This window comes from Podarcis cretensis, assembly GCF_951804945.1.
Source record: "Podarcis cretensis genome assembly, chromosome: 10".
Classification (NCBI taxonomy): domain Eukaryota; kingdom Metazoa; phylum Chordata; class Lepidosauria; order Squamata; family Lacertidae; genus Podarcis; species Podarcis cretensis.
In genome coordinates this window covers 13,437,409-13,461,552 of record NC_137179.1, presented here as the reverse complement: position 1 = coordinate 13,461,552, position 24,144 = coordinate 13,437,409, and the positions used below count along the sequence as shown (strand labels likewise).

Genomic DNA, 24,144 nt, shown 5'->3' with positions numbered 1-24,144 from the left:
TAATGGCTGCCCAATTGTTTATGAGCCCAATTCATTGATGCTAGCACTTATCTCTAAAGAATGGCTGGAGGCCATTCAACATACCCCATACCAATCTGGCTGAACATTAAGTTCAGCCCCTTCTCCAAGTTTTACCTGTAGGAGCAATCCATTATGTACACATGCATGGATAGGAAAATGATTATCCTAGCTGACCCTGCTTTCCCAACCATCTCCTAGTTTTACATTTTCTCTCTCCTAATCTACACATTTTTGTATGCAATTATCCCTAAATTGCTCATTTTTGCAAATCAGCTTTCCCTAATACAATGTGTTTTTGTATGCTCCTTACACTAATGTATGCATTTTCAATGCACACTTTGCCCTAGTCTATGTATTCCTGTGCACATTTTGGGCTGCAGAACTGCACTGCGAAACTGTGTTATAGTTTGCAAATTGTTTCTGAAAGTCAAGTTTCGGTAGGCCAACGTTTTCATTGCAAACTGAATTGAGTTCCTCCCCCATCCCTATCCACTGGCTCCAACTTTCCTAAAGGAAACAGAATGTAAGAATGGTTCCTATGCGCATACAAGTGTGTGCGTGATCTGGAACCCTGCCATGGTTCCAGATAAACTTGTGTAGGCCCTGTGCACGTTGGCCCTGCTCTTGTGCATCAGAGATGTGGAAGTTGGGGGTTGGACTAGCAGCTGCATCAAGTTTGGAAACCTTGGTTGTGTGAGACACTATGAGACTCGTGTCTTAATGCATTCGTGGAAGAAATGGCAGATTCCACTGAACCCAGGCAGCATTCCTCAAATGTGGGAGAAGGAAGTGCCTGTTACACTTGCTGCAAGTGGAATCCCTGATCCGGACGTTGTGTAATTATAGTATGATGTGCATGTGTATGAAAGAGAGAGAGAGAGAGAGAGAGAGAGAGAGAATGGTTCAGTAGTTTGATGGCAATCTGTGTCATGGAGAAAAGAATTTGCCAATGAGTTTCAACGCAGATCAGTCTCAAAATAGTTACAAATATACATTACAGAGTTACAAAGTAACATATTGCTCTTAAACAAGAGAGCAAACAATGTGGTCCTTAAAACAGTTCAGTTAACTTTCCTCTCTCTTGCCCCAGAGAGAGATCCTAAGCAACTTGTTTGTATCATCTTCACTGATGAGCTTCCGGCTGTTACTGCTACTGGTATCACCTTCTTGCTATGAGAGATATGCAGCTTGGGTTTCTGGGATGAGCCATCAATTAACCTGAAACAGAAACACCCACTTTTTTTGCTGCATTTGCCAGAGTGAAACCTCCTGCCTAATGCAAAAGCTTCTCTGCAAATACATTCATATGAGGTTTTTAAAAAACTTAAATGAATACAAACATCTGCATTTTATGCATATGAAACTCATTTCTGAAACAGCCCCCCTCCCTGTCACACACACACAACAGACAGACAGACAGACAGACAGACAGACAGACACACTTGGAGTTCTCTTGGCCTCTGCCCCCTGCCAAGAAATATTGGCAGTTAGCAGGATTTTTATTTATTTATTTCCAGGGTTGGCAACCCTACAGAACAGAATTTTGCAGCCTTTGACTGATGCTGGATTTGTTGGTGCTGTGGATTACTCCTAATGAACTGCTGTATGCGGATCTGTGTTTAGGTGGTTTTATAAATTGTGTGTATTTTAATTTTTCTTTTGGTAAGCTAACTTGATGATCTGTTTCTGTGCTGGAGGGTGGGATATAAATTTGAAAGTAAACGAATCTTATTATTAGAAGCCAGTTACAGAAAAAAGAGCCATAGGCCCAGAATTGCAGGAAGATTTGCCCTAGCATTTTAACTATTCTCTTTCTTGATGGTGTCGTTTTGTTCCTAGGGGTGTCAGGCAATTTTTGTGCTTTTTAATTGTTCGTCACCCAAAGACACACATATAGACACACTTTTTAAGAAAAGAGGGGGAGGTGATATTTAAAATACCAAACTTTTGGCAGAGGACTTCCAGATGGTTTTGAAGGTTTGGGTTTTTCTTTTTTTAAGCAAACAAGAACGTTTCTTTTTAAAATACAAAAAAAAGAAGGAATCTGTGAGAGAGGAAAAGGAAATTCTTTTTTTTTTTTAACCACCTCCTACAGTGTTGAGCTATCTTGCTTGAAATTAAGTAAAGTACGATCTGGATCCCCTAAAGCATCTCTTCAAAAGGACTAAATTAACATCATCACACCAAAAATGGAAAAGAAAGGATATATATTTCTTCCCCTATCAAAACCTTAGTAGACTTCCAACTCCCTGATTTGGTTTTTAATTAAGGCGGAGGCTAAAACCATCTAATTCAGTTTGGATGTTGCACAGGAATAAGCTTAATTGAGGCAGTTGCCCTTTTAGGGTTCTCTCTCAGCAACTGAACAGCTTGCCTTTCTAGGTGTCTTCTTCCAGAATGGCCCTTTAGAATCTGTGGTGGGCAGCCTATGCTGCTCAGAAGTTGCTGGACTCCAAGTCCCATCAGCCTCAAACATACAAACTAGGGCTAATGGGAGTCCAGATATATAATTGCAGATTTGGAAGGGTCGTTTAGCCCAACCCCCTCCAATGCAGGAATCTTTTGCCCAACATGGGGCTCAAACCCATGGCCTTGAGATTCACAGTCTTGTGCTCTACCCACTGAGCTATCAAACTTGGGAGCCCAACAAAATCTTGGGGGGGACGGGGACGGGACACACAGATTTAGTCACCCTGCATTAGAACTTGCAGGTATTTATTACTGATTGATGAGATGGCTTTATTCCAAAATGTGTACCTGCATTAATTACCTTCCAGGTTAATTTGAGAGTAGTCCTGTTGCTTGAATTTGCAGCCTTGGTGAGCCTTGCAGTTCAGCAGGTCACCCTATTTTTGCACTGTGGATGAGGAAAATATGCATTCAGTTGTGTGTCATTTGTGGGTTGAAAGCAACAGCAGCAACAAATATCAGTAGCATTTGCCAGATAGAGTTCCATTCCAGACACAGGACACATAAGTGAACATTAGCATTTTCAACTCCAATTTCTGTTTTGGTACAACTCCTCTTACATCGCTAGTGGTAACTTTTCCTGAGGAACTACACTATAGTTTACAAACACTCCAAGTGTCTCTGTTTTCCAGGGACAGTCCCAAATTTACAGACGCCATCCTGATTTCTGATTTGGTCCTAGAATGTCTCGCTTTTCCTTAGAATGTCCCTATTTCCATCAGAAAGATTTGGAGGGTATAGAGTTATGTGACCACCAAGCCAAGGAGATAAGTAACTATAGAGCGTTTAGAAGACATCTGAAGGCAGCCCTGGATAGGGAAGTTTTAAAATGTTTAATTATGTTTTTATATATGTTGGAAGCTGCCCAGAGTTGTTATTATTATTGCGGAATAGGATGTCCCTATTTTAATCCTAGAAATGTTGGAGTGTATATGTTCAGGAAAGTAGGATAATGATCTTCGTAGACAGCTGGATCGAGGCGGGTCGGGGCTACTGATTCTTCTAGATCTGTCAGCAGCTTTTGACATGGTCGATCACGAACTTCTGGACCACCGCCTTGCCGACATGGGGATCCAGGGCACAGTCCTTCAATGGCTGCGCTCGTTTCTCTCTGGTCAGGGACAGAGGGTGGCGCTTGGGGGGGAATTGTCATTGCGCCACTACTTGGTGTGTGGAGTACCTCAGGGTGCGATACTCTCCCTGATGCTTTTCAACATCTTTATGCGCCCCCTCGCCCAGCTGGTCCGGAGTTTTGGGCTGGGTTGCCATCAGTATGCCGATGACACCCAACTCTATCTGTTGATGGATAGCCATCATGACTCGGCCCCAGACACACTGACCAGATGTTTGGAAGCTGTGGCTGGATGGTTACGTGGGAGCCGGTTGAAGCTAAATCCTTTGAAGACAGAGGTCCTGTGGCTGGGACGGGACGATATGGGATTGGGGGGCAACTCCCATCTCTTGAGGGGGCGCGATTAGTGCCAGCACCGTCCGTTAAGAGTTTGGGTGTAATCTTCGACACCTCCCTTTCCATGGAGGCGCAGATTGCAGCTATAACAAAGGTGGCATTTTTCCATCTCCGCCAAGCTAAGCAGTTGGCTCCTTACCTCTCTCACCCTGACCTAGCCACTGTGATCCACGCGACGGTCACCTCCAGACTGGATTATTGTAACTCGCTCTACGTGGGGCTGCCCTTGAGACTGACCCAGAAACTCCAGCGGGTGCAGAATGCTGCAGCGAGACTCCTTACAGGGTCTTCGCTGTGAGATCGCATTCACCCGGTGCTATACCAGCTGCACTGGCTGCCGGTGGAGTACAGGATCAGGTTTAAGGTGCTGGTTTTAACCTTTAAAGCCCTATACAGCCTAGGACCCTCGTACCTACGGGACCGCCTCTCCTGGTATGCCCCACAGAGAAACTTACGGTCTTCAAATAAAAACATCTTGGAGGTCCCTGGCCACAGAGAAGTTAGGCTGGCCTCAACTAGAGCCAGGGCTTTTTCGGCTGTGGCTCCGACCTGGTGGAACACTCTGTCACAAGAGACTAGGGCCCTGCGGGACTTGACATCTTTCCGCAGGGCCTGCAAGACAGAGCTGTTCCACCAGGCCTTTGGCCAGGGCACAGCCTGACTCCCTCCTTCAGCAATCTTCGCGGAGCTCTAGCCCAATGGTGGCCAGTGGCTTGAATTTAATTAATTTTATAATGAATGATTTTAGAGTGTTGTTTGTGCTGTACTTTTGTACTGTTTTATTGTTGTTAGCCGCCCTGAGCCCGGCTTCGGCTGGGGAGGGCGGGATAGAAATAAAAAAATATTATTATTATTATTATTATTATTATTATTATTATTATTATTGAGACTGCACATGTTAGGCCTTGGGCAGTTTGTGGCAGGCTTTAAGGACATTTAATGGACCTGGAACATTGTTTCAGAAGTTTAATGTGATACCACCCACTTGCTAATAAGAATGACTTTGTTTTATAGCACTTAACCTTTCCCCATTGAAGAATCCTCCATTCCTTTTTGGGAAATCCATTTTTATTTTTTGATAAATAACTGTTGTCATGAAGGTTAATGGAGTGTCAGTCTCTTTATTTACTCTCATGTCAGAAGCGTGCAGCTCATTCTTCATGACCAATTGACCTCAACACTTAGCGGGTGGATATTGTCAGAACAATTATGGCAAATATGCCATTATAGGGTCATGTGGACGGAGTCGGGCGAAATATGCTCACATCAAAGAAGGATCACACAAACACATGTATAATCACCTCCGTTTGCGGACTTAATCCAGGATCTGAAAATTAAGCTGTGCCTCTCACTCACTCCTGCCACCTTTCTACACTTTAAGTGCCAGGAATAAAAAAATATGTTGGTGGAAGTAATCAAAGGTCAGACACACAATCTACAGGACACTGAAAGGTGGGTTGAAAGGAGTCGTGAGCTCTGGCATCTAATGTGAACTAAGCTCTTCTTATCTCCATAGCCCCTCCCTTGATTTGCATCATTTCACCTTGGAGTGTGTTTCATCATCATTCTGCTACAACAAGACAGACTCCAGGAAGTAGAATGTGTGCAGGCATGAGAAGACTTTTCACTCTGGCCTGCTTGGCAGGCTTATGGATGATGAGGTAGCCAATCACAGAAGGTGACCGTGAGCAGGTAGACCTATGTCTTGGACTCTGCTTCTCATCGGTTGGCCCAAAACCTAGTGAGCTCAGCTTGGGTATGGTCCAGGCAAAGACTTGGGGAGTCCAGAACTTGTGTGCAGAAACTGTACGCTTGAAAATGGCACCCACCTCCATGCACGCCATGTGGTGATGCAGTGTCATCATCCAAAAGCTGTCCACTTGCTCAGTATGATTTGACCTCTTTTCTGTAGGACGTGACAGACTTGACCATCCATATTTGCTCACTTGCTCAGTATGATTTGCTCAGTATGCTCAGCATGATTTGACCTCTTTTCTGTAGGACGTGACAGACTTGACCATCCATATTTGCTGACTCAGGATCACGCCAAGCCTGGGTTGTATGGAGGGAGCATGATGGAGTCAAGCACCATTCAAAGCAGGTTTACCCTGGTGCAGTCACCTGATGCAATTTTAAGAGGTTATTGCAATGCAAATCCATGCTTGTCTTGTCTTTATCTATTTGTTTTCCTGGTTCACTTCCTCCTAACCCCCTTCACCAATGTTCCAGGAGACCAGTGGTTGGAACTGCCAATCCCAAGCAGATCAGAGAATCTCATTGTTACTCCAGTACAAAGGTGAAGTTGCTTCTGCAATGCATAAGTCCTCCCCCCCCCCACTCTCCCCGGTGAACACAACCGTATGCCTGCAGAGTCCACCTTTATTGGGTGGTTTGCTGTGATTTGAGAAGGGATTAGGACTCCTCTGGAAAGGGATAATAATATTGTTAGTCTGCACATAACTTGGACAAGAGCAGACCCTGGTTATAATGTCATTTGCATCTTATTTCTACTGCTCCTCTGGATAATTTAATTTATTCAGGCAATTATATTTTAAGAATGAGAAACCCACGCTTCAACACATCTTAAAAACACTTATTTTTCTTTAAATCCACCTACAACTAACCATTCACATGTTGTGCACGGATCATGCATGTTCAGTGCAGAGCCATTAAAAATGAAAGATGGGAGGCGTGTAAATCCCTGACAGGCCACCAAATCTGCCATAAAAAATAATAATTAAAAAGCTGAAGTATGACTCCTGTAACCAAATACCCTGCCTTTGTGTTCGCCCCCTATCTGTGCTCAAGGTCTCTAGGTGCTCAATGGGAGCCTTTTAATTATTTTTCTCTGTTTGATGTTGCTAAGTATAATGAATGGATTTCAGAGGGGTTTTTGTAGAACCCTCGATGCGTATCAGTTCAGTGCCGTTAGGCACAGCAATACCTGGCTGGATCATACCCTGAGATTTGCTCTTTGTAGATCTGAAGGCCAGAAACACCAGATTGTTTAAAGCCAGGCTCTATTAGTCAAGGAAATACGTCCCTGTCACAGATATGTGCTTTCCTTCGTTCTTGGGGGCAACAGGAGCTGAGGAAACTCAGAACACCTTTAGCAATTTGGCTTTTGCGGGGCTAATTCCAACACATTGGTGTAACTAATAATAAATAACTGAGACCTGCAACCGAATGTTGCAGTGCTAAGTGCTCCTGTTCAGCGTTCCAGCCAACCTACTGGTGTCTTTTAAAATAATGCACCATTTCCACCTCTCCTGAGCGGGCTCCTAAAAGCTCCCTGTTATTACTCAACAGCCCCATTTGGGCTGCAGTCCTGTTGGCACTCACCAGTTTGCTAGTAGAAGGAGTCCCCTAGATACAGGGGCAGGTTTCATGACAGAGTATGACAGAAGAGCTGGACTAAATGGGCTGTTGACTTGATCCAGCAGGGCTCTTCTTATGTTCTTATGTAACAATCATGCATGAAGATGCCTCTAGGTGAGACTTCCTCTCTGCATGCTAGTTTGGAATACATAGGGAATACGTCTTGTGGGGAAGCATTCAAATAATTTTGTCTCCCACCTACAGCCCGAAATAGTTAACTGGCTTGACTCGCATCTCTCAGACTGATATGTAGATCAGAATTTAGGATGCAGTCTTAATTCATCCCCACCCACCCCAAGACCTATGTTCAGTTCTCCCCATTAAATCATCAGTTTGTGATTTAAAAACAAAAAACCCAACATACACATGACATCTCGTATATCTCTGTCTCTATCTCTGTGTGTGTCTGTGTCTCTCTGTGTGTAAAAATATACATTTCTGTGTGCATGTCACCTAATGTAGACATTTTTGCAAACATTTTCCTTAAATATAATGCATCTTTTTCACTCCTTTGGGCATATCTGCATTTTTCCTCATCCCCCCAACATAAGCTTTTTTGCACACACTTTTTGGGTGTGCAAATTTAGAAGAACATCTGAGTGTCACTTAATATATTAGCTTGGGAAGTGTGAACGAGGTTGATTCACATTTTAAAAATGAACACCTCCTGTTCAACACTGGACTAGGCATTCTGAGCTGAATTTTCTATAGGGAATGAGTGGGGCTTTGAAAAATGGTTTAGAATATATACTCTGGCCTTTGTATTGGAGTCTACAGGCTTCCTCATTTCTTTCTCTTTTTAAAAAGGAAATAAGTAGTGAAAAAGAGAGGATTAGTTACATTTTGAATTCAGCTCCTGTCAGAAGAGAGAAATAATAGGAAGAAGGGTTAAAAATATGTTATCAGTGGGAATTATGAAATGAGGCTGTGCTTTTAAAATTACAATTTAATGCAGATAGGAGGAAAATAAATGCAAAACACAGATAATCAAGGGGAGGAATGTACTTGGAAAAGGAGTAATGGTGAAAAAAAGATTTAGGTGTGACAGACCAAATTAGATGTGAGCTTCCTCTGAGGCACAGGAAAGGGGAAAGGGAGGTAACGACGAGGTAATTGTCCTGCTCTTCATAGCTTCTGGTCAGATTACATGTAAAATATTGTGTTCAATCCCAGGCACCTCAAAAGATGTCAACAAATTGGAGGGATTTCAGACGCGAGCAGGAGAAATGATGAAAGGGCTGTAGGAACTCATTTGTGGAGAAAGATTGAAAGAGCTAAATATGTATACAGAAGGGCTAAATGTGGCAGGAGAACTGCCTGAAAGGATGTCAACTCGCACAGGCACGCAGGAGGGGGGAAGAGGGTGACTTCGGGTGCTGAGAGGGAACACTGAGAGAAGCAACGGCATCAGATTTAACCCAAGGAAAAATCAGCATGAAGGAAAGAGAGGAATGTTTTTTTTTTGGTCCAGTCTGTGTTGCACTGGCCTTGGTGGTATTGGATGTGACCTGGGCTTTTTCCAACTAGAACTCACTAGAACTCAGTTCAGGCACTTCTCCAGCAGCGGCGTAGCGTGGGTTGTCAGCACCCGGGGCAAGGCAAGTAATTTGCGCCCCCTAACCCGAGGCAAGGCAAGTAATTTGCGCCCCTAACCCCTAACCTGCCGCCGCTGCCAGCTTCTTCTTGCTGCTGCCTGGGATGGGGTATTTACGGTAAGGTAGCCACGGCGGCAGCGGGTCCATGTCAGGTGATCTGAGGCAAGTTTCTGCTGGCGCTGCCGCCCAAACGACGCCGCTTGCCTGGAGGAGAAGGAGGGCAGAGAGGCGAGGAAAATGCAACATGGCCCAGCAGCTGCAGCAGCAGCGGCGGCAGCAGGGCTGTGATTAGTGGCTGCCTGGCGCGCCCTCTGCAGCCCTGACGCGCGGGGACCGCGGCGAGAGCTGAGAGCCGCTGCCTGCCGGACGCCTTCAGCCCGGACGTGCGCACAGCTTGTCGGTTCCGCAATACATGGGGCTCTGCTACAGCCTGCACCCGAGGCTCTTCAGCGACTCCGGAGGCGGTGAGCGTGCCCCCCCAGATGTTGTGCCCGGTGCAGCCGGTCCCCCTGCACCCCCACACTACACCACTGTTCTCCAGGGAGGTGTTCATGGTGAGTTCCGGAACCTCTTTTTCTAGAACAATAGCGCTGGATGTGATACCTTTCCCTTACTCCTTCGGCCCAGGCACGAGTGCCCCAGCTTCCAAAGTTAAAGAACTGGGTGAAGTCCTCATTTATTTGTACCCACTTTTTTCTTATAGGAAAAGATCTTTCTAATGTCTTGGGGTTGAGCATGCAGCAGGGTTAGAGGGGTGCAGGAAGTATTGCTCAGGACTGTCGGTTGCAGTTAGAGTGTTACGTACATTCCAGATCAGGGGTCAGCAAACTTTTTCAGGAGGGGGCCGGTCCACTGTCCCTCAGAGCTTGTAGGGGGTCAAACCCACCCTCTCCCAAAAGCACCCCCCTCCTGAAAGGACCCCTGCCGCCACCACTGATGCCGCCGCCACTGATGCCGCCTCGTCTTCAGCAGTGTCGTCCTCTTCCTCTGTTTCAGTGGGGCGCAGAGCCCACACCGCTGGCCTGGGCGGAGGAGGCAGCCTCCGTGCTGCCACCGCTTCCTCCCACTCAGCTCTTCCTGCTCAGCCACTTCCTCTCGCTTGGCCGCCTCTGGGCACCACCCTTCCCTTCCCACTGAGGCAGCCGAGCAGGAGGAAGCTGTGGTGACACGGAGGCCATACCAGAGTTGCCATCCACCCAGAGGCATCCAGCTTTCTGCAGCCAATCGGAAGCCCCACCGCTTCAGTCAGTCCCTGCACGGCGAGTCCTTCATTCAATGCCTGTTTAGCGTGGGGACTGACCGAGCGGGCAGCAGGGTCTGCAAGGTTTGCGGGCCGGATTAACAAGCCCGGCGGGCCACATCTCACCTTAGTTTGCTGATCCCTGTTCCAGATGCTATTGTATTCCAGCTCCCGTCAAGTCCAGCCAGCATGGCGAATGGGTGGGGAAAATGGGAGCTGTAGTCTGACAATATCTGGAAGGCACCATATTGGCTGCCCTTCGTGAAAGACAACTTGTACTACTACTTGTGAGTTAAGGAGGAGGGTTTGAAGTGGGAGATAGCGATAAGCAGGAAACAAGTTGTGCAGTGTTTGGGTGGAAGAAGTTGCTGGCTTTTACCTCAAGTGTTTTGAACATCGTTATAAATTCACAGTTTAATTTGTGCTTTTTCCTTTTAAATATTATATCAACCAGCATAAATTTTGGTGTGTGTGTGTGTGTGTGTGTTTAATACACTGCAATAAACACGTCGGTGGTGATAACCTAATCTGCCTCAGCCTTGACCTGTCCTCCTCTATTTCAGTTATTTTTTCAGTAAGGTGGTAACCCAAACAGGGGGCGGAATGGTTCATCTTTCGCTTCATTTACTTGAATAAATATGTGTTACCTGTCTTCTGACCAAGGAATTCAGGGCAGAGTACACCAATAATTACAGCAACAAACCCAACTGTAGACCAGGAGTAGATAAATATTAAAACAATAAATAATTTTAAAACAAAAGCAATGGTCATCATGAATTAAGCAGCGAGCTTATCTACTGAAGGCTCAAGTTAAGAGCCAAGTTTTAACCCAACTCTGAAATGGAAGCAAGGTTGGTGCAAGGCAGATCTTAGAGGAGAGGGCATACCACAAGGTGGGCACCACAACAGAGAAGACCCTGCACTCCTAAACATGTTTACTAGGCAGTGAGTCCCATTGAACCCAGTATTACTATTATTCCTTAAATTTGTATACTGCTGTTCATCAGAAGATCACAGGGCAGTTCACAACATAAAATTATAAAATGAATGCACTAAATACGTAATAAAACAAAAACAAACCAATATCACTCCTCCCACAGAAACATTTGAAAGTCTATTTTAATGTTTAATCAGCCAAAGGCCTGATTGAAGAGAAATATCTAAAGATATGTATTGAAGGTGCCAGGCAAGCCTCCCTGGGGAGAGCATTCCACAAATGAGGAGCCAACACTAAAAAGGCTCTTGCCATCCTCCAGACCTCTCTTGAGGGAGGCACCTGATAAAGGGCCTCAGGTGATGATCACAGGATCCAGGTCAGTCCTTGTGGGGAAAGGCAGTCCTTGAAGTATTTGTGATCCTGAGCCATGCTTGCAGATGTAAAGGAGAAGTAGAGCTGCATATCATCAGCATATTACTGACAACAAACTCCCAAACTCCAGATAATCCCATTTAGCAGTTTCATGTAGAACATGCTAAGGATTGTGCTGTTTATCTAAATTTTTGTTCGTATAGTTTCTAGAGCAAGGAAGAATAATTATTTCCTTGTTTTTTAGCTGGTGTGCTCTGGTGTCACAACAGACATCATCTTAGAAGAGGCTTTCCCCATGTGTTTGAGAGAGAATACCTCTTTAATGATGGGTGCTTTCTATCTGCGTTGTTTAATAAGCTCTTGTTATAATACTTTTTTTAAAAAAAAAAAATCTGCTACCTGCTTATTTTTAGTTTCACTTCATTGATCTAGTAATTAATGAATTAAATGTTGCAGATGTCTCCCATTCTGTTCCATAAATCTTTTGTGAGTTGACTGTGCCTGGTATTCTACTCCACCTGTCTTCTGAGTATTTATGAGTGTTGTGCCAGATCCTGCCCTCGGATTTCCAGATAACCTTCTCCTCTTGAGAAAGAGGCTGTTTTCTTTTCCCCTGGCACTTTTTTTTTTTGGGGGGGGGGAAATGAATATCAGTTGCTGGATATCACAAGTTGGGAGACTGCTACTGCACTCAGGGTTCCTGTGGGCATCTAGTTGACCACTGTGAGAGCTGGATGCTGTTCTAGATGGAACGTTTGGCCTCCTTAGGCTCTTGGAAGGGAGCAGTCTTCTTTATGTTCTTCTAATGCTTGAGAACCCAGTAGTGATGTATGGAAGTGAGAGCTGGACCATAAAGAAGGCTGATCGCTGAAGAATTGATGCTTTTGAATTATGATGCTGGAGGAGACTCTTGAGGGTCCCATGGACTGCAAGAAGATCAAACCTCTCTATTCTGAAGGAAATCAGCCCTGAGTGCTCACTGGAAGGACAGATCCTGAAGCTGAGGCTCCAGTACTTTGGCCACCTCATGAGAAGAGAAGACTCCCTGGAAAAGACCCTGATGTTGGGAAAGATGGAGGGCACAAGGAGAAGGGGATGACAGAGGACGAGATGGTTGGATAGTGTTTTCGAGGTTACCAGCATGAGTTTGACCAGACTGCGGGAGGCAGTGGAAGACAGGAGTGCCTGGCGTGCTCTGGTCCACGGGGTCATGAAGAGTCGGACACGACTAAACGACTAAACAACAACAATGCTTGAGAAATTCTTTTAGATTTTCATTTTAAGCAGGGTTTGTACTTACCTTTCTTATGAGGTGGCCGAGACATCTGTGAGAGAATAAGTGCAGAATCATTTCTTGATGGTGTCCCCATGGCATCCTTGACTGGGCTTGACTGGGTTTGCTGCAGAGTAGCAGCAGAGAGATTATTTGTAGAAAGGTGGAAAAGATACAGATACCTCCAAGGTAAGGGTTGTTGTTGTTGTTGTTGTTTTAAATGACAACAACCAGAAGACCTCATCTCATCCATGATAATTCCACCAACCAAATCCCCACCTTTTCAATAATTTTGTGCTGCATTACCCCCTGATTAATTGTTGGAGTATGGTTAGCAGAAAGTGTGATGCAATTTTGGCATAGCAATAGTTTTTTATGGAGAATTTGTATAATTCATTTTAGAGTGGACAAATAGGCAGTTCGCTGCAGCTTTCCATTCCTTCTGTTTGTCCATGTGGTTCCTACACTCCTTTTCCGCTATGTTTTAACATGGTGAACATTGTGGTGGAGGCTCACAGGGGATGCCCTGCTGGGTTCATCCATCTCTGTGCATCCACACTGGAATTTGGAGTGCCCACCCCACCACTTCTGGGTTATATGAACTGGCCCAATGAAAGCTAGCTAAACAATGAATGAAATAATTCAGGTTTGAAAAACAAAACAGATCATTAAACTCAACTCCACTGGTCATCATAACTAGAAAACCCGTTCTAAGATATATATATTTTCCAGGGGAAGACCTCCTAGACTGCATCCGCAAAAACTGCTTATCCATTCATTACTGTCCTCAGATGGGCAGTTATGTTCATAGCTTTCTGGCTTGTAATTACCCAAATACAGGCGGCTGGATTAGCTCAGGTCAATGAACAATTCAGTGCTCAGTCTGTTTGTGGGAGGGTGATGGGGGGACAGCAAAGGGAGGAGAAAGCTTATATTAAAGTTTGTGGTGGTTTTCCACCTATCATTTGTGGTCTGTAAAGTGTTTGCTGGTGGTCTTGCAAGAAGAAGTTAAGAATTTACATGTTGCTTCCAGCTTGCATCAAAAGACACAATGTTTGATGGTGTGGGGTGATGTCAGGTTTGAGTTTCTTCCATTTTTTGGGATTTTTAAAAAAGCTGTACAGCATGGCATACAACTATGCAGACTGGGAAATTTAGTAAAGCTTCTGCTGGGCAATTTAGAGAATTGAAGGTGGTATCACAATCACTGCTAACCAAGGTCTACACCCTCCTTACTTCTTCCTGTTGCTTTCTCTGATCTATCAGGTTTGTAGGTTTCTGAAATGTCACAAAACCTGCAAAACTTGTTTGATTAGTGAAGACACTAGTGACAAAGGCAGGGAGTGGGGCAATGAGTGTATGTTACCCTCTGTCCACGCGTCCTACAGGTCATAGCTAGAATAAAACTTGCAAATACTTAAGGTGAACCAATTTCTTTAGCTGGAAACATAATTGTACAGAAGAAGGCAGCAATTGCTCACAATGGGTAGTAGTCAACTAGACTTTACTCAGAGTAGGCCTATTGAAATTGACCAGCGTGACTAAATTAGGTCCATTAATTTCAGCGGGTTTGCTCTGAGTTGAATATCACTGAATAGAGCAAAATGCATAAGACATTTGTGAAACATGAAGAATAAAACCAATAGCCCCTCTGAGTCCAGAAGAGAAAATTAGAATATTATTTCTTGCAAACTTGGTTGTCAGCCAGTGTTCTTCTAATCCACCAAGGTACCAGACACTTCAGAGTTTCTTCCTTGCAAACAGGTTTGGTCCCAAAGAGACAGCAGATGGAAAGCTTACAAACTGCATCTTGAAGGACAATTACACAACAAAATACCAGTAATAGAAAAGAATGATTCCCTATCCCAAGGGTAAATACTGGGATCCAGCCAGCAGGATAGATCTTGACCTTCCCCATCTCTCAAGGACCTCTTAACAGATGGGAGGAGCATCACTGTAATGTCACGTGACAACGTAAAAGGGACTTATTGTCAGTGCTGTTCAGCTGAATGTCACTGACAGCAAGCTTTGGATGTCAAGGAACAACTGGGAGTACTCCTTAAGCTCACCATTGTTCCTTTACAGCCACTTTTTTACCTGCCCCAGGGCTAAGTCACATATGATGTTAGGTGTGGGGCAAGTGGAACCCCTGCCAGGCCTTGGATTTGGGGTCTCCACCCATTCTCCGTTTGCTAATTGTAAAGGTAAAGGGACCTCTGACCATTAGGTCCAGTCGTGACCAACTCTGGGGTTGTGGTGCTCATCTCGCTTTATTGGCCGAGGGAGCCGGCATACAGCTTCCGGGTCATGTGGCCAGCATGACTAAGCTGCTTCTGGCAAACCAGAGCAGCACACAGAAACACTGTTTACCTTTTTGCCGGAGCAGTACCTATTTATCTACTTGCACTTTGACGTGCTTTCGAACTGCTAGTTTGGCAGGAGCAGGGACTGAGCAACGGGAGCTCACCCCGTTGCAGGGATTCGAACTGCCGACCTTCTGATCAGCAAGTCCTAGGCTCTGTGGTTTAACCCACAGCACCACCCGTGTCCCTTGCTTATTGTAAATGCCTCCAAATTCAAGAGGATAAAAGGTAAAGGTAAAGGTACCCCTGCCCGTACGGGCCAGTCTTGACAGACTCTGGGGTTGTGCGCCCATCTCACTTAAGAGGCCAAGGGCCAGCGCTGTCCGGAGACACTTCCGGGTCACGTGGCCAGCGTGACATCGCTGCTCTGGCGAGCCAGAGCCGCACACGGAAACGCCGTTTACCTTCCCGCTGGTAAGCGGTCCCTATTTATCTACTTGCACCTGGAGGTGCTTTCGAACTGCTAGGTTGGCAGGCGCTGGGACCGAGCAGCGGGAGCGCACCCCGCCGCAGGGATTCGAACTGCCGACCTTTCGATCGGCAAGTCCTAGGCGCTGAGGCTTTAACCCACAGCGCCACCAGCAAAACAGGTTTCTTCCTCCTTCACTGAGTGATTCTACCCCAACCTGTTCACAGGGGTTGCATGTATACACACCACTGTGATAGATGGGCAGATGTTTCCATGGAAAGGCCCATTATCCCCATCTGTTATCAGCCTGCTACACTGCTCACCTACTGCAGCTACAGTATCAATGAAACCTTCCCCTTTTTTTATTTCTGTTAAATTCAGTCCTGCTGCTCTTCCTTTATCCTCTCTTATTCCAAACAAAGACCCCTGACATGGTCTGAAGACACACAAAGCCACCATCTTGCTGAAGCTAAACAGGTCTAAGTCTGGTCAATGCCTGCATAGGTGGCTTGGAACCATGTATAAATCACATTGGGTTCCATGATGGATGAATGGCAAGGTATAAATGTAAGGAAACAAATATGAATGAACACTGAGAAAAGCCACCACCTGAAGAAAAAATGAATGGAGTGGAGCAGAGGCACAAGTTTGCCCTGCTACAAGTAAGGCTTCACTTAAGTGAGTCACTTAATGCCTTGTGAGACCCAGCTCTTGCGTAGCTTGGAACAAGAGCTGAAAATGTCTGTCAGGGCAACAAGCAGACACAACCCAATCAAATGGGCAAAGGACCACAATGGGCTTTGGTTGATTGTTCTTTATGAGTTCTGGAAGGCATTTTTTTAGGCTGTTCCTGATTGTCTGTTGGGTTGGTATGTGTTTGCCTTCTCTGGTGTGCTCTTTCCCTTGAGAAGGACTTACTTGTGTGTATTGGCCTTTCGGTTTAGCTGTTGCCAGTTTGGGGGAAGGACCTGTGGGGTCATTTGAAGTGGAGGCTGTATGGCTCAAAAAACCAACTGCTGGGAATCTCAGGTGGGGTAGACTGTGGACATCCATTTGGTAGCTGGTTGGCCACTTTGAGAACAAGGTGCTGGAGTTGGTAGACCTTTGGTCTGATCCTTACGTTCTTAAATTGTCACATTGACACAGGCAGTTCCTATGGGAAATCCTCACCATAAGTTCCTGTAGGATACAATTCATCACATATAGTTCTGGAATGAACTGAGTGGCGCCTGTGGAACATCATGACTGGCTGTTCATGCTCGTCTTCTCAAGCAAAAATAGGGTACATATTTGCCTCCAATAAAGACATTAGCAAAAAAAAAACCCCAAACCCATTTTATTTTAAAAGGTTTAATTTTTGCACATTATTTCCAACTGGCTGGATTTACTATTGGGCTTATAGAAAGTGGCTGAGGGATATGAGTCAATATGAGTCAAAGCACAATATGAAGTTCTAGCTGAAACAGTGACAGATTAAAAAAAAATACTATAGAATCTTTCTGAGTCATATCCAACATGAATTTGAGAGCTGATGTTTCAGAATTGCTTCCAATAAACCCCAAATACGATAGACCTTTTTAAACACATGCATACGCATATAGTTGAAATATGTGTTCTGGAAGTCTCACAAAATTATTCCTCTTTTAGGAAAGGAATGGGAAGGCTAGTTAATATTGCAAGAGAGAGAGAGAGAGAGAGAATATCCAGTGCGAGGATAAAGTCCATTGTCCAGTGACATGACTTTACTTGTCAGTCACAAAGGTGACAAGGGGGCTAGATTAAGCAAAGCTTCATCAAGATTAACAAAGGAAGATTATTGACCTCATCGTGAAAGGGCAGAAGCCTGTTTTATCATTAAACCTTGGAAGAGGGATGTTCCGTCACTGGTGGGGAAACCTCTTTGGCAATTAGAATAGCATAGCAACTTCCGCCGTGATTAGCTCCGGATGGACTGAGAACACACAATTCTTGGGTCAATCTCTTTTATTCCTAATCTCATGGGGAGGGGGGGTAGAAGGCAAAGAAAGGGGGAAGTATTGTTACCCCGCTACAGGATCTAATTGAATTTCTCTGCTGCACTTAGAAGTGAGGAAAGAAAAAAACTGTATCGGGTATTCTGGTAAGTAATTTGCAAGAGAGGAGGAGGCTGCTGGGTTGTTGTTGTTGTTGTTTTTCTGGTGCTGCGTTACACACACACACCCTTAAGAAATCATTTTGTTGTTTGAGCTGAACGTTGTTGTATCGCCCATTAGCATGAGATTCATGATGCCAAGTAGGAACCCTGAGTCTCCCTGTGTGGAGACAGCTGCTAACCTCATAAAACTGTTAGAAGGATTAACACAGCCAGGGGCTGAAATGTAATCAAACTTAAGCAGGTGAATGGATCCCTAGTAGAGAAAATATTCCTGAAAATGGAGAGTGGGCAGGGAGACAACAATATCTGCAATCATTTGCCATTGGGGCTGATGACCAATGTTCCCCAGATTTCACCAGTCTATTGAAAGTTGGAGAGGAGCTCCTCCCCCTCCCCCGTTCTCATTCATGCCAATTTTGCGTTGATGTTTCTATGCAAGTTACTTGCAAGCTAGGGATGGGGAAGGAATACTATTCCATATGTGTTTAAAGATGCATTTATCTGATTTGCAGTTTTCAAAACAATACGGGAACCCAAGCACAGCTGCCCTTCAAAATTCACACTTCTCTGAATTCACACTTCTCTGAATTTTGCAGTGCAGTTCCCCAGCCAAGTAATGTATACAAAAATGCATATACTGTGGCATACAGTGTGCATGTAATGCATATTTTTACTGACATTAACATGCAAACTTGCATTATGTTGGAGGAAATGGATTTGCGAAACTTTTTAAATTGGAGGGGATTATGTATAATACGTGCATATTAGGAGGAATTTGCATCAGAATGTTGATGAATTTTCATAAGGACTTTTTAAAAAAATTGCAGACATGTGAAATTTGGAAAACTGAAATTGATATTGGGAATGAGCAACAAAAAAACTGAAATGGAGAAATTGACTCACCCCTACTTGCAATTTGGGGACGCTTCACCAATGCCTGGTGTGCTTTTTCCTTTTAATAAACGTAAGCCAGTTCATGGTGCCTTTGTGTCTTTCCCAAATGCTTACATGAAACACTTGCTTAGATTGAGATGTATCTTTCAATAAATGTCAAAAAGCTTTGGAATAATGTTTTGGTGTGATGGTTGCTCTAACAAACCCACCAAAAGTTTTCTCAAGCAGCAGCTGCAGACCAGATTTAGAACCTCTACCAGACTGATAAGCAGACAGGGAAAGGGTTAAGGAAAGGGGGGTTTTTTGTGTGATTTCTGTACCCTGAATGCAAGTCCAAGATTGGTGAAATGTTGAAAGTCAAGGGGAGATTAATCTGCTAAATAATCCCAATACATGTTCAAAGACAGGAATGCAAAAGTCACTGGGTTGTATTCGTCTAGGTTTTACTCAGAGTAGGCCCACTGAAATTAATGAACACATTGAAATTAGTAGATTGGGTGCTTCAGCTGAGATTCTTGCATTTCAGGGGATTGGACTAGATGGCCTTTGGGGTCCGTTCCAACTCTACAATTCTATGATTTTATGAACGAACCAAAGTTAGCCATTGCTATTAATTTCTGAGTAGTATTAGCAGTGGATGCACCCCTATGCTCTTCCCACTGCTTCAGACATTCTCCTGTAAACATCTTTTTGAGCATTCCCATCACTTGTTTAAGAAATGCAAACATCTAGGGGAGGTTGATTGGAGAACATGGATTTATTTTTCAGTTTACATAAAATCATCAGGCAGAATTCTTCCTCATGTCAAAAAGCCCTCCTTGCCTTTAGGATGCTCCCTGGCCTGCAAGCTGCAGGTTTTTGTTTGTTTGTTTACACTGCAGGGGCATTCAAACACATGAACCTTCACATGCATTCTGAAAACCTCTAGTCCCATAAGGGCTGTGACATATGCTCTCTGCCACCATAAGTGTTGACTGGTTTTCTGCTCACCTTAAGAAGCTGTGCAGCTTGGAAGCTTCCATACCATTAAACCGATGAAATAACCAGACTACCTGTCCTCTGGGAACCAAAGGAGCAACAGCTTCTTAAGTTATTGACTTCGAACAACTCAACACCAAAACATGTGCTTCAAATATCTGAAATAACATGCCTTCATCGCTACAAACCATGTTCAGATTGGCAAGTGGGTGCTCATAGGCAGTTGAACCTATTGCGAATTTACACATGCATAAATTATTCCTGCAGCAGCTAAAAAGACATTGGGCTGTTTCTACTGGAAGCCGCTTTACGCTGACTTAGACCACTGCTCAGCACTGCCTGCAACTGAATGGCTCTCCGAGATTCTGACCGGCCCGTCTTTGAGATGCTACGGATTGGACTGGGACTTCCTGCATGCAGGTGGATGCTCTGCCATGAAGCAACTGTTCTTCCATTTAAATTAGAGTTGTTATTGTTGTTTAGTTGCGTCCAACACTTCATGACCCCATGGACCAGAGCACGCCAGGCACTCCTGTCTTCTACTGCCTCCTGCAGTTTGGTCAAACTCACACTGGTAGCTTCGAGAACACTGTCCAACCTTCTCGTCCTCTCTTGTCCCCTTCTCCTTGTGCCCTCCATCTTTTCCAACATCAGGGTCTTTTCCAGGGAGTCTTCTCTTCTCATGAGGTGGCCAAAGTATTGGAGCCTCAGCTTCAGGATCTGTCCTTCCAGTGATTTCCTTAAGAATGGAGAGGTTTGATCTTCTTGCAGTCCATGGGACTCTCAAGAGTCTCCTCCAGCACCATAATTCAAAAGCATAAATTCTTCGGCGATCATCCTAAATTAGAGTAGACCCATTGAAATTAATGGGCAGGCCCATTAATTTTATTTTTATTATTAATTTTTTAAAGATTTTTCTTTTACAAATCGTTCAAACACAACCATATTCAACAATTTACAAGTTTTTGACTTCCACCAGCTCCTCCTACAATTTTAATGGGCCTTAACTGAGTTGAACTAGTGGAGAATAAGAGAACTTAAGGAGGAACCCAACAGCGTGCAAGTAGACTTCCACTTCTGCAACGGGACTTTGCTGTCTTCCAGTGCACCTCTAAAATTTGTTGGGGTGCGTGTCGCCTAACCCTTTGGAGCATATCTGGAGGGCAGGGGAGGGTGGTGGTGTCCGTTCCACTCATGCATGCACAGTATTGGCTTCAACCCTTTTAAAAATACATTGTGGCATAGGTTTTGTAGGCCAGTGCTTAGCTTCTCAGATCCATGTGAGGACTGTCAACACAATTACAGACCAGTTGCAAAAGAGGCAGTTTAAGGTACACAAACATCAAGAAACTGAAAGAGAATTTCCAAAGGAGGGGAGAACAAAAAGCAAATCAGAGCCAAAAGGTAAAAGAGGGAAGGGGAAACTGTTTGAAGTATCAGAAGGTTGGAAGAAGGCTGATCTCATCAGGACAGACCAGAATGTGGCTATTAAAAGTCAAATCCATTAAAATAGGTGAGAATATTCTTGGCAACTTTAATGAGAGCCAGATCTCACCTTTCCTGGCGGAAAGTGTGTGCTTATGTCATTGGACTTTATATTTGCAAGCATCATTAGGGCCACCTTTGTGTCTTTAAAAGAGTTTGTGTGTGTGTGTGTGTGTGTGTTTTAAAAAAGAAAGATTGAAGTGTGTGGGGAAAGAATAATTTAGAAAGATCTAAATGATCTGATCCATGAATAAAAGATAGTTGCTTGAAATGTGGTTTTGGAGTGTGCGAGCGGGGGGCGGGGGAAGGAAGGCCCAATTGTGGTATGGGCCACTGACTATTTCTTTCATTCGTCAGAACATCTAACCATCCTGATATTAAGAACTTGGGGTGGGTGGGTGGAATAACAGGAAATTAATGGTTCTTAGGGGGGAAATAAAAAGACCCGACAGGTTGAGCATAAAAAGCTGTAAAGGAGCAAACAATTAAAGGTAATCCATACTGTTGTTATTGGAAAACCTGTGAATGTTAACTGTTCTCATTTGGAGGATATCTGTGTGTGTGTGTGTGTGTGTGTGTGTGTGTGTGTGTAATGTTTCTCTCCTGAACGCTAATCTTTTCTCACTCCATCCTGTAATCTTAGTTTATCCTTGATGGAAAGTCTTTGTTCTCCGTACTTTTGAACCTATATTTCCCCTTCTTCTCTCCCCAATTTAAATAAAGGTTTTGACAGAGGAACAAACAGCAATGAACTCGGAAGAACAAAGGGTTGTTGTTGTCATCTCCCCCTTCTTCTTTCCTTCATGTTTTCACATGCTTGTGGTGATTTTCTCTCTTTTTATTTTTCCTTTTTAAAAAGAGGTGTTTCATCTGGTCTCGTTTCTCTTTCAGGAAGTTGATGGCAATAAAGTGATGTCTTCATTTGCCCCGCACAACTCATCTACCTCACCCTTGAAGGCAGAAGAAGGTGGGCGTCAGAGCGGAGAGTCTTTCTCCAGCACAGCTCTGGGAACTCCAGAAAGGCGCAAAGGCAGCCTAGCGGACGTTGTGGACACTCTAAAACAGAGGAAAATGGAGGAGCTCATCAAGAACGAACCAGAAGGTAAGGTCTTAGAAACACATGGAAGTTTGCTGCCCTTTCCCACCGCCCCACACGAATCAGCTGAGACTCCCCAAGTTAAAAACACACAAGGCAGTGCTGAACATTGAAGAGGCCACCTCCTCATTACCACCATCCCACCACAAAGCAGCTGTTCTTCCAAGTACCACTAAATCATCATAACAAGCTTAGCTGGATCTGAAATGGAAACAAAGGGTCCAAATCCCTCTTGCCACTCTGCATTGGAGCATTGGAACCTGAGTAGCCCTGGTCTTCATATTGCCAAACTCTGGTGTAAGTGAAGGGCTGGGGAACCTGTGGATCTCTAGATGCTCTTGCACTCCCACCAACCCCAGCCAGCACGGCCAGTGACCTGGAATGATGTGAGATGCAGTCCAGTAATAAATAATAATAAATAATAATATAGTGGTACCTCGGGTTACGAACTTAATTTGTTCCGGAAGTCCGTTCTTAACCTGAGGTGTGCATTCCCTACATAGGCCTCCCACGGCCCTGGAAGTGGATTGCATTCGTATCCTGGGGCAAAGTTTGCAACCCAGGACACCTACTATACTTCCAGGTTTTTGGAGTTCGTAACCCGAAGCATTCGTAAGCAGGACTGTTTGTAACCTGAGGTACCACTGTAACGCTAATTTGTTTTTTGTACCCCATCCTTTTGGGTTACCCCAGCCACTCTGGGTGGCTTCCAATATAATATACAAAAGCACAACACAGCAGAACATCACACATGAAAAGCATCCCGACACAGGGCTGCCTTCAGATGTCTATGGAAGGTGGTGTAATTATTTATCTTTTCAGCATCTGGCGGGAGGGTGTTCCACAGGGCGGGCGTGACTACCGAGAAGGCCCTTTGCCTGTTTTCCTGTAACTTCACTTCTTGCAATGAAGCAATAACAACTAGAGGGCCACAGTTCCCCAATCCTGGTTTAATGTTCTGTGAAAATAAGACCACCGTTTCTGTGTTCCAAATACAGAAGCAAACGTATTTGCATTCCTTGTTCTATCTCTCTCCTTTCCCCATAACACTAACTTTGGATTGTAAGACATACGTCTATTGATTTTTTGCCCCTTCCATTTCAATAGACTGTTTGCATAGCTTAAGAAGGTTGAGCCAAATCATACTCCTGATGTTCTTGGCTGTGACAATCAGTTCTGTTGGAGTTTTCTGAGTAATTTCAGTTTGAATTGATTTGTATTGTATTGTAAAGTTCTTCACACTGTCCATCATCGCGGATGCCTCCAACGCAGCTTACAAGTACCGTGATTTAATTAATAAATGCTGAATAGCACTTCTTCAGCACCCAAGTTGGAAACTGCAGCACAATATCCACAGAAACCCACAGGCACTGAGCCATATGTGCCTGCATTGTGTCCAGTGGTGCTCCCAACCTGCGGACAAAATAAGAGGGGTGTTCAACTTCTGTGCTCTGTGCCCAGGCATTCTTCACATTGGCTCACTGTGGCAGCACTGCAACAATTTGCTTCCAAATATCACCTGTGTGTGGCATCCAGCACTGAGTTTTCTAGGCTTTGATGTAATTAGTGTCTTGTTCTTCCTTTGCTTGTCCCTATTCCTCACTGGAGACAGGCCTGCCTGGGGACAATAGAAGGTTTCCAGGAGAGATTTCAAAATCTTCCTAACTTGCCTGCTCCTCAGTACTTTTCTGTACACCCTGTTATCTGGTTAAGCCTTCCATTTTACACACTATTGAAAGCGTCACACAACTCATGTTCTCTCCATGTCAGCCTTCCCCAACATGGTGTATTCTACTAGTTGTGGACTTAGTTCCCATCAGCCCCTGTACTGACTGGGGCTGATGATGGGCACTGTGGTCCAAACCATTTGGAGAATCCCGTACTGGCAAAGGTTGCTCTTAAGTCCCCTTTGGAAACTTACTCCCCCCAGTGTGGTGTAATGGTGAAGAGCAGTGGACTTGTAATCTGGTGAACTGGGTTCGCGTCTCCGCTCCTCCACATGCAGCTGCTGGGTGACCTTGGGCTAGTCACA

General features: G+C 44.5%; 1 protein-coding gene and 2 long non-coding RNA genes across 12 annotated transcripts in view; 2 read left to right on the top strand and 1 right to left on the bottom strand.

Annotated features, from left to right (window-relative positions):
• The window catches only part of LOC307225418, a 582,147-nt gene that overhangs the window by 104,070 nt on the left and 453,933 nt on the right, over window positions 1-24,144 (top strand). The window lies entirely within an intron of this gene.
• Window positions 1-24,144, bottom strand: part of LOC307225335 — a 422,891-nt gene that overhangs the window by 99,082 nt on the left and 299,665 nt on the right. The window lies entirely within an intron of this gene.
• The window catches only part of SOX5 (SRY-box transcription factor 5), a 775,029-nt gene that overhangs the window by 462,402 nt on the left and 288,483 nt on the right, over window positions 1-24,144 (top strand). For all 10 annotated transcript variants that reach the window (XM_079992440.1, XM_079992438.1, XM_079992439.1 and 7 more), the window contains one exon: window positions 21,908-22,118. In XM_079992440.1, the coding sequence (XP_079848566.1) occupies window positions 21,908-22,118 (211 nt within the window). The remainder of the gene's footprint in view (window positions 1-21,907; window positions 22,119-24,144) is intronic.